This window comes from Phyllostomus hastatus, unplaced genomic scaffold (genome assembly GCF_019186645.2).
Source record: "Phyllostomus hastatus isolate PE091 unplaced genomic scaffold, TTU_PhHast_1.1 phas_scaffold_78, whole genome shotgun sequence".
In the NCBI taxonomy this organism is placed as follows: domain Eukaryota; kingdom Metazoa; phylum Chordata; class Mammalia; order Chiroptera; family Phyllostomidae; genus Phyllostomus; species Phyllostomus hastatus.
In genome coordinates this window covers 112,532,518-112,553,779 of record NW_025334041.1, presented here as the reverse complement: position 1 = coordinate 112,553,779, position 21,262 = coordinate 112,532,518, and the positions used below count along the sequence as shown (strand labels likewise).

The 21,262-nt window shown below is 41.4% G+C and overlaps 1 protein-coding gene and 1 pseudogene across 1 annotated transcript in view; both read right to left on the bottom strand.

The window, feature by feature from the left end:
• Window positions 1-20,650, bottom strand: part of EIF2AK2 (eukaryotic translation initiation factor 2 alpha kinase 2) — a 40,800-nt gene extending 20,150 nt beyond the window's left edge. Inside the window, exons 1-12 of the mRNA XM_045827614.1 lie at window positions 20,543-20,650; window positions 13,506-13,640; window positions 13,036-13,150; window positions 10,746-10,888; window positions 9,531-9,657; window positions 9,160-9,233; window positions 8,679-8,775; window positions 6,678-6,712; window positions 5,916-5,978; window positions 4,075-4,197; window positions 1,892-2,011; window positions 276-450 (exon numbers count right to left, since the gene is read on the bottom strand). Coding sequence (XP_045683570.1) covers window positions 276-450; window positions 1,892-2,011; window positions 4,075-4,197; window positions 5,916-5,978; window positions 6,678-6,712; window positions 8,679-8,775; window positions 9,160-9,233; window positions 9,531-9,657; window positions 10,746-10,888; window positions 13,036-13,150; window positions 13,506-13,624 — 1,191 coding nt within the window. The 5' untranslated portion in view covers window positions 13,625-13,640; window positions 20,543-20,650. The remainder of the gene's footprint in view (window positions 1-275; window positions 451-1,891; window positions 2,012-4,074; window positions 4,198-5,915; window positions 5,979-6,677; window positions 6,713-8,678; window positions 8,776-9,159; window positions 9,234-9,530; window positions 9,658-10,745; window positions 10,889-13,035; window positions 13,151-13,505; window positions 13,641-20,542) is intronic.
• On the bottom strand, window positions 8,933-9,113 carry LOC123812316 (annotated as a pseudogene).
• Window positions 20,651-21,262: the final 612 nt, after the last annotated feature.

Here is a 21,262-nt window from a genome sequence, read left to right as displayed (position 1 = left end):
TTCACAATGGGAATGACTATCAGCCAGCGAGTGCCAGGAGTGAACGAGCTCCTTCCAGTGCAGCCCCGTGTCTTGGCAAGTTTGCTAGCCCTGGAGATTTTCCGAGTGGCTCTAGGGAATGGTGTGTGGGGCAAGTTCTAGGCCCATTCTAACTTCAGAGGATCAGGGGTATTACTTCTTCACGACTATCAAATAATTCTAGACCTGGGGAAGATAGATTTTAAAATTATTAAGTGATATTCATCAATTTCTAACAAAGCACATCTTCCACTTACCTTAAGATCTCTATGAATTAACCCTTTTGAATGTATATACTTCACTCCTTCTACTATTTGCTCAAATAACTCCAAAGACAAGCCTTTGTCTGCGTCCTTCTCTCTTCTTTCATCGATCCATTGTTCCAATGTTCCTTTATCACAGAACTCCATTTGGATGAAAAGGTACTGGGGTCTTGATCACAGAGAAGTAGGAACAAAAATAAATTTAGTAAAAAATTCATTTTTAAATTTTTTTAAATTTTATTGTTCAAGTATTTTTTTAAAAAGTGTAACTTCTTAAGCACAAACATGTCTCAAAACAGAAATCTAAATAAATAAATTTGAATCAAAATATAATAAACCAGTTTTGTTTAAATCATAAATCCCCAGATGCTCAGAGCTTTATTTATTTAGCTAATTTATGAACTATAGCCTGTCCATTCTTCAATGCTTAGAAAGGTCCTTGATCACATTTCTAAAAGATGGGAATGGGAGCATTAATACAATGGAATTACAGACAACCAAATCTCATCATTAATTTAAAATATTTTAATCCATCATCAATCTACTGAGCATGTATTTTGTGAAAAGCATAGAACAGGCACCTAAAGAGGAGAAAATGAGTTAGACGCTGTCCTTGCTGTCGTGGGGATGACAGTTTAACGGGACAGAGGTCAAGGGAAAAACAAGCCTAAAAAAATAGCACACGGTTAGATACTCCGAGAGAAATGTCAATCAACTGCTGTGAGATGTCACTGAGAGGACTGATTTTGCTAACCATAATTTTTTTCTGAACTAAGTTGGTCTCATTATTTATATATTCTTTGAACATATATTGACTAGAAAATAGAAAGAAGTAGCCAAGAATTTGCTGAAAGCTGAAGAAGTCCCACGTGCTGATGGTCCAGCGCTCCTGAAACCGATGATCAAGTTCTCAGTCCGTGGGATGGATGCTGGGTTTGCGTGGAGAGAAAATGAATGCACAGGCTCACAGTGGGCTGAAGATTGTACTGAGTGACTTTCAAAGGGAGGATGCCAGCTCTTTAGAATCTTCCAGCCCTTTGGCAGTGGCTTACTTGAGACAAAACTTGAGGGATGCAAGGTGAGGTGCTCCCATCAAAGTTCATGGTCTTAAAATTATTTCCACTGCCCTCACCCCACCATAAATGGTGCCACTGCACCTGACAGGGACCCGCTGACTGCATCCTACCAATTGGGGGACTGAGAGAGGGAGAGAAAAGCACTGGCAGCTGAGGAGGGGACCCTCCAGTTGCAGCATCGACTACATGTTCAAACAGCCTCCTCAAGACGTTATTTACAGACGAGACTGAACTGGACGTGCCAGTAAGCCGATCCGTGAAAGAACGCCATCAGGAAAGCTGCACCTGAGATGCTGAAAACAGCTGAGGACAGGAAAAAATGTTTGAAAACAAGTTTGCAGTAAGGAGAGGAGGAAGGAAAATACTGTTCATGGTCTCCTTACCTGCAGAATCAAGACATAACAAGGTCTCAAACAGTGCTTGTGGTGGTGATTATTATATGTATTAATTAGTGGCCTTATCTGATGGCCCACACATAGCCAATGATAGTTTCCTTCAACCTGTTGGTGCTATGAGAATTTCTTTTTTAGTTACCTGTCTCTTTGGCTTTCCACATCATCAACAGTTTCAGTCCAGCTAAAAGAGTAGCGAACAATATTTGGATGATCAAGCTCTGCCAAAACTGTTACTTCACGCTCTGCCTTTACTTTATTTCTTAAAAGAAACAGGGAATATAAAGGGTCAGTATACATCCTGATAGTAACAAAGCACCTCCTTTATTAGACAGTCACCACGGTTCCCACACCCTGAGCTTTAGAATAAAAGCCAAAAGCACTGAAAAGGAAAACGTGAACATACAGAAAAAACATAGTTGTCTTCACTCTCAACATAAAAGAAAAAAACGGTGACTTAAATCATCCCAATTTAAAACATCAGGCAATTTAAAAGTCATTTGCAGTAGTCTTTGAAATGCCAATATACAGTTTTTGGTAGCTAGTTCATACAGGAAGTTTTGTTTAGACTATGTCAAAGTCACTTTGGATTTCTTAAACAAACCCCATTTGGGCAGCAAGGGTAGGTAACCCAGGCAGCATAAAGAGCCTAATTTGGAATTTTCAGTGTGTGGCAATACACAAGGAGAGGATCTATGCAGAGAAACAGAGACTTCTCCGTATGTGTGGGAACTTTACAGGGATGAGCACTCAAAGGTCAAGGCAAATCTATGCTAAATGGATTAAATATATTTGAGATTTCAAGGATGAGAAAGGATAAGCAAACATTGTACAATTTCAGTTTTTAATCTGAAAAATTCTTTATATGACATACAATTTATAAAAATAAAGAAAAAGTACTCATATATTGACAATCCTAACAATGAGTTATTATTTGGGGTTATTTTTAATTGTTTTTCTTCATGTATATTTCATATATCTGTAATTGCAGTATATCATTTTTATTCTATTTTTCACATTGTATTTACAACTTTCCTTGTTTTACAATCTGCAGTTTTCCTTATTGTTTTACAATCTACAGTGTGCATAATCTGTTTAAGGTGATATTTCAAAAGTATAAAAAGTAGAGCAAATAGTATAATAAAGCCCTACCTAGCCATCACCCAGATGAAAGCTGTTAATTTCATCTATACCGTTACCCACTTCCTCATCTTCCCCTAGACTATTCTGCAGCTACTGCCAGCATTGTATCATTTCATGTATACATATTTTCAGCATCTAACCCTCATTCTTAATGACTGTAAAGTAGCCATCGATCAGGGGAAAGAACAAAACATACATAATCATTTCTTTATTTCAGGACATTTTGTTTTTTTCTAATTTTTTACTGTTATAAATAACATTGTGATTTATATATCGTCTTGTACAGTTTTTTCCGTACTTTGGGTAATATCCATAGACTAGGTTCCCAGGCAGGAAATCCACAGGTCATACATAGTGTATGCACATTGTTATGGCTCTAGAGGAATGTTTCCAAGTAAACTGTGTTCCATCAGTTTATGAAGCTCTTATAAATGTCCCCTAATACTGTACCATGATCCTCATTAAGTATTTCCACTGAAAACAAATTGCTGTCGAGTAGAAGGAATGACAACAATAACAATTTCATCCTTATTGAGCAAAAACAGTAAAGAAGGAAGAAGTCTTGTTTTGATGCTAACAAAGTATGAAGGTGTATCAGCGGCCAAGGTATTGTCCTTGGACAGGAAGTAGGTTTGTCAGACTGGGATGAAAAGCACTTGGGACTCTTTGCCTGCTTCTCCTTTGCTTGGGTCATTGTCCTTAGCGACATCCCTTTTCCTTCTCCTTCTCTAGTCCTTGAAAGATCAGTCTAGCCAAGTAACCACTGCCAGAAAACTACAAGTAAGACTGGTGAATGGGTAATGTGATTTAAGACCTCCTTCTGATGGGTCCACCTTCCTAAAGGAGTTCTGCTATCCAGTAAGGCTGGGGTTGAGGCAGAGTACCGATAATACACAAAAGAAACATGGGAAGCAGTGGGTTATGGTGGGAACACAGGGGACTGGCATTCTAGAGGATGAGTGCTAAATCCCCACCTTGTACCCATGGCAGATACTGCCCCGTACATGCGCCCACTCCTCAGATTAAAAGGTACAGTCCATTTGCCCCTCCCTTGAATCAGAACTGGCCTTAGTGATTTTGTTGAAACAATACAACATGGAACCTCCAGGACTAGATAAGAATGAATAAAGCAATTCAACATAGCTTCTCATTCAAAAATAAAATGAAACATTTCCTACTTACTTTTCATTGTATTTAACACGTTTAATAACATAAGTCTTCTTGTCAATTCTGTGTTTTCCTTTGAAAACCAGGCCATATCCACCTTTGCCAATTGGTGTTATTTCGGAAAAATATTCGGTAAGCCTTAAAAGATAAACGTCATTGTTATTCTAAGGTTCGTTGCTAGCTGGCCCCCATCCCTTCCACTTTCCCTGAGGGTCAGTGGTGAAATAGACTGTATAATAAACATGACTCTCCCCTTCTGAATAAGAAGGGCCCACTTCACAGAAACTCTTGAATCACAAAGGAGAGTTCCTCCCCCACCTCCTCCCAATGTACCAGATCGCCCCTGGGAGCCATAGTCAATTACTGGCTATACAACAGTCACGAGAAAGAATCTTATCACAAGTGTAAAACTTTATGAAGAAGCACCATAGTGGCTGCACAGCTGTCATCACATCATTGTCAGAGAAATGAGCAGGTGCTCTGGGCCCACCTATGCCTGTAGGCCCCGCATTCCATCATGAGGCCCTGCCAACCCCACTGCTAAAACATATGCCACTATCGGCCCACTTTCCCTGTCTCTGACATCTTCACAGATTGTTGTTGAGTAGAAGGAATAATAACATTTCAATCTTCCATCAGGCTCCTGTAGGACCTTGCTACCTGGACTCCACTTCCTCTCCTTTTCCGCTTCAATCCATGATCTGCACAGCAACTGGTGTGATAAAAATGCAGTCTGATCATGTCTCTCTATTGCCTAGCCACCAGCAGCTAGCTCTGCATTCAACAAAAAAACCAGAAAGCCCTTAAATGGCTCCAGGGGGCCTTGTGATTCGGCCCGCCACCTCGCTCTCCAGCTCGTTCCCTGGCACAGTGGCCGTGTCCACTGCTCTCCGAGAGCACAACCTTCTCTCTGCTCCTTGAACACTCAGATCACCTGTCCGGTCTGCACCTTCCCCTGGGGCTCTGCTCTGGCAGAGCCCCGGAGCCTCCCACCCCGCTGAGCTGCCTCACCCTTCAACACCCTGACCACAGTTTGTAACCAGGGACTTTTTCACGTCATGTTCACCCTCACAAACTCCATGAAGTCAGGAGCTGTTCTCTCTGTTCTTCCTACAGATCCAGCAACAGTGCCCAGAACACAGCCAGCTAGGTATGAGGTACTCATGCAATATCCGATGATTCTTTATTGTTTTTTTAACTTATTTTCAATGTCCCTTTCTTGCAAACAGGCCTCCTTTGTTTTAGATATTTTATTGAAACCCAAATACATGATCTACTACCAGAAGAACCCTTTTTCAGAGTGAAATTTGGAAAATGAAAAACAGATTCAAGTGGCTCTTTTCTGACTTCTGGAGGAGTATTTTTTTTTTGGAAAAAAACACCACTTTATAGGATTATTTGCTTTTAATATTAAAAATATCCACATAAGAATCACACATAAGCATCATATAAATCTACATCACTTCTCTAAGACACAATGGTCTTTTGTGGACCTGACTGTGCTAAAACAATTTAACTGTTCAGGTGGAAATATAATGCAACCTGCCTGATGTACAACAGTCCCTTATGAAACTTCTGTCAAATAAACAAACATATCTTTAAGCAAATTCTTTTTTTATTCCTCACCCTAGGATATGTTTATGTTTACTGATTTTAGAGAGAGTGGAAGGGAGAGAGAGACAACCATCAATTGGTTGCCTTTCATGCTCACCCCAACCTGAGATCAAACCTACAACCTTGGTGCGTTCCCTGACTGGGAATCAAACCCACAACCTTTGGGTGCATGGGACGATGCTCCAACCAACCAAGCCACCCAGTCAGAGTGCAGCAAATTCCATTTTACAGTTCTCACTTACCTGTCATTGCTAGTACAGTTATTTCTTCCCATGTAAGGAGAGTCAAACTTGGGTGCTAAAGATCTAAAAATTAAGAGAAGAATGTTAAAACTCACATAAAACTGAAACCAAATATAACTTGTTTAGAGTGGTGGACTTAGGCCACGCACGAGGCTCTTTATATTTTGAGTCAACATTTGATAACATGTGATCTTTTGATTTCTTACCCAAGTTATTATATCATTTCTACTCTACCTGTTTATCTGCAGAAGAACACACTTCTCTTAAAAACACCTCTCCAAGCCCACTTCTGAAATAATGCCCTTAATCACTTATTCAAGCACCATCCCCATAGGCCTTCATGGCTACAGTGAATGCATGCATACAAAGATTTCTCTGCATATTTAAAATTATTTGTTTGTATATTTCAAGCTTTTTGTGATCCTTAACCATGCTCTCTGCTTTTAAAACTCTACTAAAATAAAGGTGTATTGGGTGTCCAATCTTTTGGCATCTCTGGGCTACACTGGAAGAAGAGTAGTCTTGGGCCACATATCAAATGCACAAATACTAACGAAAACTGATGAGCAAAAGAAAGGTTTTAAGTAAATTTATGATTTTGTGTTGGACTGCATTCAAAGCCACCCTGGACCACATGCAGCCCTCGGGCTGCAGGCTGTACAGCCCTGCTACAAATACTGAAGACTTCATAAATAAGACTGACAAACTAAGTCTGAAAGAAAACTTCATTTCAAAGTACATTCAATGCATACTGATACTCACCTTCTCCCTTTCCCCAAACTATATCTGAGGTCACTCTGTAACAAAAGAAAATGTAAAACTCTTTCAGATGAGTAAGTCAATTCTATCGCCTTTCCTTGCTATCCCTCCTCTTGTACTTCTAGCTGGTTCTATGACCACATTTCTTTGTCTATAAGATTAACAGAGTCATCAACTGTTGTACTCTTATCAAGCCCCACTTCCCCGTTTACTTGGTTTTATCTATGTTCTCTTCCACTACAGTAACCAGACAGATGTGGCAGGAAGGACATAAAGGACGATTGTAAGGCACGTTCTGAAGAAGCACTGATTCTGCAGGTACAGAACGTGGCTTCCCTGCTGATCCTCTGGCCAGCAGAGCTCAGCAGGAAGGTGTGCATCCCATCATTCAGTGCTAGTAAAGACACAGAGGGAGCCCAGGGATCTAGAGTAAAGTAGCTTCCCAAGGGTTTCTGATCTGATCACCAGTTAAAAACTCCAATTTTCACTTTAAGCACAAATTAATCATTTTAATATTTAGCAAAAAATGGGAGTCTTCAATATATATCTCAAAAATTAATGTCACATAGCCATTTTTCATTCACATTCACTTTTATTCTGGTACATTGTGTGGATTTTTTAAACCAATTTAAATACAGTGATACAGAGTGGGGAGCATCAGACAAGATGTCCTGTGCTCCTGTCACCTGCCAGCCTCACACTGCACGGTGACTACACTACAGAGTAATCTAGCCATCCTGTTAATGAGCAGTATTTTTTCTAATTTTTTCTATTACACACAATGCTGCAAAGAACAGTCTTCTTTTTTTTTAATCTTCAGCAGAGGAATTTTTTTTATTGCTTTCAGAGAGAGAGAAAGGAGAGGAGAGAGAGAAACATCAACATGACAGAAACATTGATTGGCTGCCTTCTCACATGTGCCCTGACCAGGAATTAAACCCACAACCCTTCAGTCCATGGACGATGCTCTAACCAACTGATCCACGCTGGCCAGGGCTGTAAAGAACATCCTTATACCTATTTTTCTGTGCACCCATGCAAGTGTTTCCCTAGCAGACATCCTCAGGAAGGGAACTCCTTGGCATTACAGCATGCATACCCTCAACTTGACTATATGTTTCCACATTGTTCTCCAAAATGGTTGTACTGATTTATAGTTCCACCAACAGTGTACAATAGTTATAACACAAACATAAATGTGTCAACACTTAGTGTTGTTAGACCCAAGTTTTGCCATTCTGATGAGTTTAAAATGGTATCTGTTGTTTTGATCTGCATTTTCCTGATTACTGTGAAGTAAAGCATCTTTTCATGTTTCTTGCGCATATGGGTCTCTCTTCTCTGAGTTGTGTGTATAGATCATTTGCACACTTTTCTACTGAGTTGCCTTTTTCTTATTGATTTGTAGTTCTTTATAAATAGAATACTTTTGCAACACTCTCACCACAAAAATTATCTGATTTTTAAGTTTAGTTCTGATTGTTTTAAAACAGAAGCAGAGATATATTAATGAAACCTTTAAATCCTGTGCAGTTGGTAGAAGATAAGCCAGATCATAGGAATATGTGAAAATACAAAGGTTAGTAAGGAGAGAAAGATGGGAGTGACAGGAGGGAGAATCCTCCATGTGAGGGATGGGGGTTAGTAAAGAAAGGAGAGAGTTGCTGCTAAATATTATCATTTAGTGAGATAAAAATAGGAAAATTACTGAAGGTTGTTTTTAAAAGAGGAAGCACAAAGGGAAATAAGATTAACTAGGAAGTGTATTTTTTTTAAGATTTTTATTTATTTTCAGAGAGAGGGGAAAAGAAAGAGAAAGAGAGGGAGAGAAACGTCAACATGTGGCTGCCTCTTGAATGCCCCCCACTGAGGACCTGGCCTGCAACCCAGGCATGTGCCCGATGGGAATTAACCCAGCAACCCTTTGGTTCGCAGGCCCACATTCAATCCACTGAGCCGCACCAGCCAGGACTTAACTAGGAAGTTCAGAGATGAATACCATACCCGAGAAGATGAAGGAGTATTGCTAAAACTGCCACTGCTATCACTTCTTTCTGATCCATTTTCTGAAAAGCCATTTTCAGATGGTGATTCAGAACCACTACGAGAAAAGGGAGTACCTATTAGTTTATGAATTCTATTTTTTGTTGATAAGTAATTTCATTCTCTAACTTCTCCTTAGATATTAAACATTTTCATTAAAATTTGCTCTTTCAGAAAGGGCAGAAATTTGTATTTTTTTGCTTTGTTTTGTTTTCTTTTGGTTCATGTTCCCAGCAAGTACTGCAAAACTGGGTTGATGTGTGGAATGGATGGAGCAAGCTCCTATTCCATCTCCCAGCTACAAAAATCCATCTACTATAAGATCCTTGAATAGAAGACATATCAAATATTAAACAGATACTACACTTGATCTTCGCCAAACGGCTGAGAAGTGATGGAGATTTGTATTTCTTAAGTATCACAGCTGTGTGTACATGCTTACCTTATATTTGAGGACTTGCTTTTGTAGTCACTGGGCCCAGCCGGGGTAGAGGCAAAGAGAACCGAATCATCTTTCTGAAAGAGAGAGAAACCCTGAGAAAGGGTTCAAGTGCAACTAAATGACTTCTCCACGGTGGCTCAGTCTCTGTGTTAGAGGCTCAGTCTCTGTGTTAGAGACCAGTTCCCACATTTACCAAATTCATAGCCATAAACAATTATGAGATTAATATATAGATCACTAGTGGGACCTAGAATCAAGGAATCCTTTTGCTATGTGATTGGCTGTCTTGGCATCAGGCAAACATTCAAACCTCAAAGCAAGTTCAGAGGGAATTTTAAAATACAAAAAATAAATCCAAAGACAGTATGTACCATTGAGGAAGATTCTGCTTGTAACTTCTCATAGGCAAATTTAGCAGCCCATTGTTTTGCCTTCTGCTTAGTAGAACCTTCACCACGACCGTAGACTTTCTGTCCAACTAGGCATGTACAAAAAAATCTAGGAAAAGTAATGGAGAGTATTTACCTAAATACCAAAAAAATAGTAAATATAACTTATGATTTGAGAAAAACACACGTCAATAAAGGCCTTATTATCACACTAATGTAACAGGTTGATTTGCATTTCATGTCTTTGTATAATTTAAATCTTCGATAAAATGGCCAACCAATCTGCCAGAGTAACCAGGATTAGCTGACATCTCAGCTTGCATTTTCCAGGCAACTTCTAACTTTCTGTTTCTTCACTCAAAGATCTGGCATAAAGGTAACACTATCACTTTTTTCTCTTCCTAGTTCTGACCTAAGAGCCATCAAAGTCAAAAGTCAAAAGTAGTAGTAGCTCCGTCAGTTCAGGGGACAGTATCCTAAAGTGACTATTCGCATTATTTGCATTCAGATTTTTTTTTCTTCTCCCTCATTTAATTGGTTGGTTGTAGCTGAGAAATAATCTCTCCCTCATGTTTGTTGTTTTGTTTTTCTCAGTTCCAAACCATTCTTTATCCTCACTTTCAAGTCTCAGCTCAGTGGTGACATTCTCAGTAACTGAAACTCTAGTCTGTCCCCCTCATCATATTCCTCAAATCCTATTCTCCTCTCAGTCTAGGGAGAAATACCTCTCCTTCTAATACATGATATCCATCTGCAGAGTGGTACCACTTAATCTAATTTGAAAGATGAACACCTGGACGGACAACTCTCTAATCTGACAATGGTGGGAAGAGAGTCTTCCACACGGGTGGCAGAGCTGTCTTCACACCACCACTCCCGCTGTGACCTCAGGGCTGGAGAGATCTCCCCATTCTTCAAGCAGGACACCTCATACTCTTTTAACTGTCCTGCAGATTAAACCTTCCAGATATACCTCAGAAATAAAAGATTACCCAGATTTGATCAATCTATGACACATGGGTTGTAATCCTTCAGCAATGAAGCATTTTAATTATAAAGACGTCCAATTGCTTATAAGTCCTATAATATGTTCACAAAGAATGTACAAAAATGATGAATATTTCTGAAAAGTTAGGCATGGATATAAGCCCATTCTATTGCTTAGATACAACGAAACAGAAGGAAACTATATCTTACCTTTTGAGCCCATCAATGTACGATTCATGTTGTTGATAAGTTATCTGTAGTTTTTTCTTTTGGATAAGCCTATTCATTTGGCCTACATAATTCCCTATGGATAAATCATCTGAAGTATCTGCTGTCGATACAGAACTAACTCCCTGAAAAAAAAAAATCTTGTTTAGCATGGATGACGATGAAGATTTAACTCTGTATTTTATTGTTCTAACAAAATTACTAAGTGAACCATTTGAAAGACAGCTTAGATTTTATGCATTTCCCTATTGTAGTACTTTGAATCTAAGTGAAAGCACATACTGTATTTTGCCATGTATAATGCAATCCTGTGTATAATGCGCACCTACAGTTTTTGTGTACATTACACACGGGAGTATTACACCCATGTATATTGTATATCTTTATTTTTCCCTCAAAAATTTGGGCAAAAAAATATGCATTATACATGGCAAATTATGGTACTTTCCTCTACCAGAAAAATCCTGCAAGGATAATTTTTAACAATAGGAATCACCCATTTTCCTTTTATAGTTTCATACGTAAAAAAAGTATAATTTTCTGTTTTTCCAAGCAAAATACTATAACACTTTCTACCTTGCTATACTCTTTGTAAAATTAGAAAAAAAATAAACAAGATAAATATTGAACTAAAGCTATATCCTTGATGACAACTTAATGGGAAAGGTGAATATAATAGCAGCAATCCCTTCATTATTATCTGTACTTTCTTTTGTTCTTAAGCTGACAAAATCTTGTCCAAAGTTCTGTAACTTTATTAATCTTGTTTAAACAATTAACTTTGGGTTTTTCTGATCCTTATTATTTCTTTGTTTTCTTTTACATTAATTTCTGCCCTTATTTTTGTCATTTTCTTTCTTCTGCTATTTTGAAGGAAAATAAAATAGTTAAATCTTTGTTCTTTTTCTGACTTCTTGACATGGTTTTCATTCTTTTTTTTAAAAAAAGATGTTATTTATTTATTTTTAGACAGAGGAGAAGGGAAGGAAAAAGAGAGAGGGTGAAACACCAATATGTGGTTGCTTCTTGTGTGCCCCCTACTGGGGACCTGGCCTGCAATCCAGGCATGTGCCCTAACTGGGAATTGAACCAGTGACACTTTAGTTCACAGGCTGGTGCTCAATCCACTGAGCCACACCAGCCAGGGCTTGACTTAGTTTTCTAGCTCATTAACAATTTGTAAGTTTGTGATTTTGTCTGATTTATTTTCTGAATTATGATTAGAAGGATAACATCTTCAAGTAAGATTTTTCAGGAAAGTATCTTAAGAGCTAAAATTTTCCAAAACTTTCAATATCTGAGAATGATTATCTTTTGTCCCACATGTAAATGATTTCTTATCTCATATTGCAGCTGCTGCTCCCTGTTTCCTGGCTTTTAATGTCACTATAGACAGCATAACACTTTTTTTTCATCTTTACATTTCACATAAGTTCTTTCTCCTGCCAAGATGCTTGATGATTCCTTCCTTATCCCCAGACCTCAGTCCTTTCACAGTGACTCAAGTTGCTCTTGGTGGTTCTGTATTTTCTATATCTGCTGCATTGTTTTAAACTTCACTCAGGTCTGTCTTTATTTCAGAAACATTTTCTACTGAAATCTCTTCAGAGAGCGTTTTCTGCAGTGGTTACTCTATTCTCATCTTCAGGGATACCAATTACACATATGTTGGTTCTCCATGACCTGCCCTTGGTACACATCCTTCTCCTCACTATCCCTTTCATGTCTTTGTCCTTTTTCACTGATTCCTTCAGTTAGGTGCAGGGACTCCTGCCAGCACCTGTCAGTTCATTTTCCACTGTTTCCTTGCCACATCTGTCCAGTTTTAAGGTATGTCACTGCTATCGGCACTCTAAACAGGTATTATCCAGTTTTGCCCACTACTTCCTAGGTGTACCTCTGATTCAGTGTCCTACAGAAATGGAGACAGGGGAAAAAGACTGAACTGAACTTGTAAATGTAAAGGGACATTCTGTATGCCGGTATTTTCTCACAGAGAAAAATATAAACTACCCTGGCTGATGTGGCTCAGTGGATTGAGCATTGCCCTGTGAATCAAAGGGTCACTGGTTCGATTCCCAGTCTAGGGCACATGCCTGGGTTGCAGGCCAGGTCCCTAGTAGGGGGTGCACGAGAGGCAATCACACACACTGATGTTTCTCTCCCTCTCTTTCTTCCCCCTTTCCCTCTCTAAAAATAAATAAATAAAATCTAAAATGAAAAATATAAACTATATCGTGAGTCCCTTTTCAGTTGGGGAAAAGGCATTTACCTCTTTTTCAAGTATGTCGAAAGCTAATTTGGCTGCAGCATCTTTTGCTTCCTTCTTTGATTTACCTTCAGCTGGTGGATATTCTTTCTCATCTATCATAACTTGAAATTTAAACCTGAGTACCAAAAAAAATCACAAAATATTATTAAACTCATGCATTATCTAGAGACAAGTATTCTAATCCCCACTGCCCCTTATAACCACCTTTGAAGTTCTGACCTATGTTCAATATAGAATTGAAACAGTCACCTCCAAACAGCATAATAGCACATCATCTTAAAGCGTGGGAAAGCTTATGTCCTCTTTTTTCTCCAGAGTCCTCTGAAGTTACAACTTTATACCAAGAGGACTCTCTCACAGAACTCTATCGCAACTTTGCTCTAAAGCACTGACTTCAAAATTCTGCCAGAGTTGCCATTCCCCTAGTTTATATTTTATGGGTATATATCCTTTCTTAAATAGCATCTTACCTTGAGTCATGTGGAGGTCCTATCCTAGACAGTTCACGATAGTTAATGTTTACATTGTTCTTCTGACCGTATCTATTAAGTGTTTCCATGAAGAAACCTGGTGTACGATTATCAGCCATTTCCTCTCCCAGGAATCTACAATACAAGTGATGTTGGAAAGAAGTGACACTCACAGAATATACTTAATCAGTTTTTCCCAATCCAGTTTAAGACACAAAATGAGGTTAGAGTTTCCTTTATATGACTCTTCTCAGCCATACATAAATCCAGAAAAAAACTCTCTTTAAAAATCTTTCCCTCTGACGGACTGCACAATCAAAGCTAATTTCTCCAAAGTGTTCTACTTTCAAAACTCAAATGGCCAAGAAAAGAAAGGGGCTTGTCTCTTTAACTCTGCTCTTTGTCTCCACTGACTGTCTAGCACAAGTTTTTCCACCTGCTTGAGAAGGTAAAAAGGCTTCAGAAGTAGAATTAGAATTCTTTATGTTGAGAAGAAAAAGGTTGACGTTATATACATAAAGCGAAGTGTAGGAAATCATGAAGGATCTCACTATATGGAAGTAGAATCTCTGATGAAATCCCACAAATCATCCCTCTGAAATTTGCAGAAGTGAATGTTAGGTAAATTATGACCCCCATTTATGGGCCACACTGGACTAATTCAGTAGCAATGATTTAAATAATGGGCAAAATCTAAAGAATGTAGAATCTACATATAAAAGCCAAAACTACAAAACCCTTAGAAAAAACATAAGGGTAAATCTTCCTAACCATATTTGGCAGTTGAGTCTTTGCCACGACAACAAAAATGCAAACAACAAAAGAAAGCAAATAAATTAGGCTTCCTCAAAATTAAAAACTTTTGTGTTCCAAAGGACACACTGACAAAAATAAAAAGACAATCTATAGAATGGGATATTTATAGTCATATATATGATACAGGTCTAGTATCCAGAATATGTAAAGAACTCATAACTCAACAGCAAAGTGACAAGCCAACTGAAAAGTAGGCAAAGGAATGAAACAGTCATTCTCTGAAGAAAATGTACACATTGCCAAGCCTGTAAAAAGATGTTCAACATCATTATCATTAGAGAAATGCAAATCAAAACCCCAACTAGATGCCAGCTCATACCCACAAGAAGGGCAATAGTAATAATAACACAGAAAATAAGAGTGTTGATGAGGATGTAGAGAAACTGGAACATTCTTACATTGCTGCTGGGAATGCAAAACAGTGCAACTCCTATGGAAAAGAATCTGATTATGTCCTCAAAAAGTCAAACTTAGAATTACCATATAACCCAGCAACTCCACTTCTGGGCCTATACCCAAGGAATTGAAAAACAGGTTTTCAAACAAGTACTTACATAGGAATGTTCATAGCAGCACTACTCACAACAGCCAGAAAGTAGAAACAAACCAGACGTCCATCAACTGAGGAATCATTAACAAAATACAGTATATGCACACATGGGGTCTTTATTCAGCCATAAAAATGAATGAAGTATAGAAACATGCTACAACACAGATAAACCCTGACAACACAGTAAATGAAAGAGGCTAGGCACAAAACATCACCTATTGTATGACCCTCTTTATATAAAACACCCAGAATAGGTAAACCCAGAGAGACAATAAACAGGCCTTGCTGACCTTTTGTTTCTTGTTGGAAAGCTCTTTTGATTTTTCTTCCACGGCCAGTCTTTCTTCTTAACACTTCTTAATCTTCACAGGCTCTAAACGCTAGAGTTCCACAGGCCCTATTCTCTACACTTTCTCCTCAAGGTGATTTCTTTCACGTCAATGACCAGTGATCACCTACTTGTCGTTAACTGAAATTTGCATGTCCCTTCCGACCTCTCTCTGACTTTCAGCTACCTTTATCCAACATCTCCACTTGAATGTCCTGAAAGAATTTTAAACGCAAAAGATCCAAAACTGTGTCTATGATCTTCCTTAAGCCAGTTTGAAGTCTCCTGTCTCAGAAAATGAGTCCACTCTTCACTCGTGTCTGAAAGCCATGAACTGGGAGGCCTCGTTGACCTTTCCTTTCCCTACTTTCTTATCCGTAACAAATCCTTCTACTTCTCCATGATGTCATAGCCATGTTTCTGATTCAAGCCACCACCACCTCACTCCCGGCTGCTGCATGAGCCTCAGAACCAGCTCCTCACAGCCACTGAGACTCCTTCCCCACCCTGCAGCCACTGTGATTTTCTTTGTACTGCTCTTCTCATTGTGGTAAAATACACATAACATGAAATGTACCCTTTTAGCCATTTTTAAGTCTACAGTTCACAGGTATCGAGCACATTCCCGATACTGTGCAGCCATCGTTGTCGTCTATCACCAGAGGTCCTCTCACCTTCCCAAACGGAAAGTCTGCACGCGTTAAACTATAACTCCCCAATTCCCCACCTTCTCATCCCCTGGGGACCAACAATACTTTCTACCTCTATGAACTTGCCTCTATTAGGTACCTCATTGTGAGTGGAGTCATTTGTCTTTTTGTGTCTGGTTATTTCACTTAGCATAATGTGTTCAAGGTCCATCCATGTTGGAGCACATGTCAGACTCTTCTTCCTTTCTAAGGCTGAATAACACTCCATTGCATGTAATACAGTACCACATTTTGTTGACCCATTCATCCTGTATTAGTTCAACTTTTTGGCTAGTGTACAAATATCTGTTCAAGTCCCCACTTTCATATATTTTGGGTATATACCTAGAAGTGAAATTGCTAAATCATATGGTAATTCTATGTTTAACATTTTGAGGAATCACCAAATTGCTTTCCACAGCGGGTACATCATACTGTATTTCCACCAGCAATGCACAAGTGTTCCAATTTCTCCACATCTTCACCAACACTTGTCATTTTCCATTTTCTTTCATAGTAGTCACATGATGATCTTTTAAAACATCAATCCAACCACACAGTCCCCATGGCCACCAAAACTGTTGTTTCAAGGTTACCAATGCCCTCCCCATCTCTAAAACTAGCCCTTCGTTCTCGATCCTTACCCACTTAACCTTAAAGCAGCATTTGATGTGGCTGCTTGTTCCCTTCTCCCCCGTCCCTTTCTTAGCTTGGACTTCGAAGACACCACATTCTCTTGGTTTTCCTCCTTTTTCATAAGCTGCTCCTTCTCTGTCTCCTTTCCTAGCTCTTCCTTTCTTCTAAAGATTGGCATGTCCCAGGACCCAGTCCTTAGATCTCCTCTTGGTTTCTCCATCCACTACCTTGGTCATCACCTCTAGGCTTGCGGCTTTATATTCCACCTGTGTAACGAGGATGCTCAAAAGTATCCCTCCAACACTGACTGTTTCCTGATTCCAACTGCTTTTGTCCAACGTGCTCCCTCCTGAAATGCTCTTAACTCTACTCCCGCTGCTGCTTTTGCCTGTTGAACCACTTCCTCCTATAGACCTCAGCTCAAATGTCCTACCAGATGCCCTAGAAGAGGTCCTGACTTGGCACTCTATCACAGCCCTTGTCCCATTACTGCAATTGCTTATTTAACTGCCTTCCAAAAGAGACCACAAGCTACAACAGGGAAGGGTCCAGGCTTATAAGAGGGGCTCAGTAATGAATGAATACATGTATGAATGAACACAAAAATAACTCCAGCTCACCCTCACCTGGAGAACCTGTCACAAGCTTTTATCTCTGTGAAGAAATGCAACATCTGCAACCTCTATCAGCCAGGTGATTCTCACTCATGTGTGAGGACCAACACAGCCTCCTTTGACACCCAGCTCCTATCACAGCCCTGAATGCTTTTAAACTAGTCAGTGAGCTCTTTGGGGAGCAGGTTCTATGTCTCACTCATTTTTGTTATCACCAACACCCAGTGGCAAGTAGTAAACGTTGAACCCCTGAGATACAATCGAATGAGAGAATGATTCATTAAAATAAATACTTCACTGTAAACCTCCTCGTCTTCTCCCTTTTACTCACCTGCTGTTTCCTGGCATCCTTTTTTCATTCACTCAGTAAATGCTTATCAAGTGTCAAACACTGTTCTGGCACTGTGTATATGGGCATGGAGAAGACCAAACAAGTCCCTGCCTGCATCCCAATGACGGGAGAAAATGCCCGTGTGCAGAAACAAGTAACAGGAGTGGATAATGATGGTCAGATGGCCAGAAGCGCTATGATGAAATTAACCGGGGGTATGGGATAGACAGTGCGTTGGTAGGCAGGGGCAGCAATGTGAGGGAGGCGGTTTTAAACACAGCAGTCAGGAAAAGACCCTTCTCAGGAGACAATAGTCGAGTCAAGTCTGAATGATAACAAAGTCCACTCATCAAGGTATGGAGGAGGAGTATCTCAGGCAGAGCAATCCCTGAGGCAGGAACCTGGGCAGACTTTGGAGGGACAACAAGAAGGCCAAGGGGACTGCTGCACAGTGAACCAGGGGTAAGGGCAGGAAAGAGTGAGAGAGGTGAGCAGGCACCACAGCACACAGCCACTGTGGGCCACGGTCAGGGCTGTGGATGTAGGGTTCTACCAGAGGGGTGATATGATTGGATTTGTGTTTCAAATGATCTCTCTGACTCTATGCAGAAAGCAGAGGGGGCAGGGGCTGGGTATGGAAAGGGAAGTAGGACAAGAGAAGTTGGGAAACCAAGCAGAGACTGCCACACTGGTCTGGGTGAGCAATGGTGGCGGCCAGAAGCAGGGTGCTGGAAGTGCCTACGTCTGAACAAAAGCCACACCTTCACATTACTGCTTAGTGCAGTAGGAGAGTCAGACTTTTTATTAAAAGCCACAGGGATCTGGGCTAGACACCTCTCTCAACCTCTGAACCTCTGATTCATGACCTGGAAGCACCTGATTCACAGGTTGCTATGAGAAGTCAGTGGGACGAGTCTCCCACACCAGTGGTCCTCAATAAATGGTTCTCCTGGTCTGCAATTCCAAACCCCCAAAATCATGGAAAACTGAGGTTCGTTTTGTTTTCATTTGTTTTGTTTTGGTAGATTTGTAGCCCCACCCCCAACCCCCCCCCCCCCCAGACCTAGACTGGCATGAGCTACTTAGAGTCTTTATTATGCTTTGTTGCCTGTTTATCATTGACGGCAAAAGCAGCCTGCTGCTCCCAAATCCTGCTGAGAGTATTACACAACAGAGTGTATGCTGTACTGCCTTTCTAAAACCCAGAATCTCCGAACACCAGAACACAACTGGCCAGAGGGTTCACAATAAGCATCTGCAGGTACACCATTGTTTTCCCAGACCCAAGTGCCACTTAGTGTAGTCACCATCAGAAGACCATATGTGAAATCAGAGGCAGTTACAGATCTCAGAACAGCAGTAATGAAAGAGTCCTTATCAATGACTTAACCAGAAGTCCTAGCTCATGCTTTAAATCCTCGGCACTTTCAACTCTGAGTAACTGCTGATCATCAGGACAAGCCAATCTGAATTTAAGTGAAATACATGTGTAAACTTGTAAGGTGCTGAGCTGACATGTTTGAAAAAGTACTTACAAGTTTGGGGAAAAAAAGAAACAGCAGGTTTCTTTTTAAGTAATTTTAATAAATGTTGTTTTAATACTGTTACTCTTTTCCTGAAAGAAATCACGACCATAATCACTAACAACTGTTATACACCTGTCTTACTCATACCCAGAAGTATCTTCGGCTGCGCCCCAAGTGCTACATGTCCATCTTACTCATACCCAGAAGTATCTTTGGCTGCGCCCCAAGTGCTACATGTCCATCTTACTCATACCCAGAAGTCCCTTTAGCTGCACCTCTATATCCTGCCCGTCTGCTGCCTCCTAGAGCAGACAGTGAGCTTCCCAGGGCCAGCACAGTGGTTACATGCAACATTCATTCAAGTAGCATCTGATGCATTAAATGAACTACAGGTCGAGTGCCATGGACCTTCAGGTTCGAATAAGCAAACTGAAGAAAAAGAGCACAGTCTGCCCAAGATTCTAAGTTTCTAAGTGACAGCAGAGAGTATACCTTTTAGCTTCTATCTGGCTAGGCATTTTTAGTACTAACAAAATCACGGGCAATAGGAAATCTCATTATTCTGGAACTCAAAAGAGAAATTATGAATGACCATTGACTAAGCAACTATTTTATGAGCACCTCTTATGTACTAGGTGCTGGGGTTACACCAGTGAGCAAAACCCTGCTCTGGTGAACCTGCTAGTGGAGGAACATGGACAAAACCATAAAACATGTCACAGGGTGATGTGAGTACGATGTTGAAAGCTGAAGCAGAGTGAGGGCGACAGCGAAGGGAGGTGGGGTTCTTTTTACATGCACGTTGGTCAAGGAGGCTGCTCTGACCAACTGACAATCAAGAAATGCTGGGGAAAGAGAAGGACTGGCCCAACCAGGCATCTGGGGAAGAGCTTTCCAGGAAGAAGAGAAGACAGTGCAAAGACCCAGAGGCAGGCGTGTGTGTGTGTGTGTGTGTGTGTGTGTGTGTGTGTGTGTGTGGCTGTGTCCCAAGAACAGCAGGGTGGCCAGAGTGGAGGGCACAAGGGGCCCTGCCTGTGGGCCCATATGCGGTGCTGAAAAGAGGTATATGGCAGACTGGGTGGGGACGGAGTTGGGGCAGCGGCTAAGGCCGGGCAACTGGGAAATAATTGTAACTGTCCAGGCAAGAGATTTGTTGGCTAGGCATTATTGAGCCAATGTATGGGTCATTCAGGCCTATGTATTTCCCATCTCTCCGTAAAGTCAGAGAGCCTGTTTTCCACTAGATCCCCACCCCCCAACCCCGGCCAGGGCTTGTAGGATACTTGCTCTGATCAAAATTCTTCTCAGGGAGAAAATGGCTTTCTGTTCTTAGCGCTCTGTGCGGATCCGGGAAGGGTCCCGCACCTTGGCTGCGGGCCTGCGTCCGCGCTACCCGTGCGGCGGGGCCAGGGGTCTGGGGCCTCTCACCAGTGTCCACCTCCGGGGCTGGGGATGCAGGCTAGGGATTGGGGCTGCGCGCGCCTGGGAGCTTTTTGGCTCTTGCCGCCCCCCACCCCCGCGCTCCCCACGCGGTCCACCCTGCTCACCTCGCGCCACCGCAGTCCGAGGAGCGCAGCTGGGTCTGGCCAGCTCGCTCTCAGTTTCGTTTTCCCCGCGGACTCCGCCTTTCGCTGCAGCCGCCCGGCCCTCTCCCGCACACTTCGTCACACGCTCTCGGGCCGCGGGAAACGGGCGCCTTCGCGCTGAGGCCAGCAGGGGCGGGCCCGGCTCCACGTGCCGCCTTCGCGCCTGGGCCTGTTCAGGCCCGGGGGGAAGATCCGCAGGAGGTGGGGCGTTCACAGGGGTCTCCGAGCGAGCGCCGGGCGGCGTCCCAAGAGCGCGCTGCACTGGGCTCAGGGACTGACCGTCTCAGTTCCTCTTCCTCGCAAACACGTGGGGGTAAGAGCGGTATTATCAGCTCCATTTACAATAGAAGAAACAGTACATCCCATCGCCCAGAGTCTTGAGCCTTGTAAGTGTCAAAGACAGCATTCAATTCAAGATCTGGCCCATAAACGGAAGCACTCGTTCCCTTTTCCACACTGCTGCCACGTCACAGTTACAAGGCTGGGGACGAAGAGGCCTGGGGGCATACTCTTCCTTCTGTTTTGCACCCTTCCATCCTTCATTGAACAGATACTTGGCAGCCGCTATATCCAGCACCAGCCAGTTCCGCAGTTAGAAGAGTCACCTGCCCCCAGGGAGACTTCATGGAGTTCACTAGCAAAGCCCTTACCAGTAGTCCTCGATTTATTAAAAAATCAAAT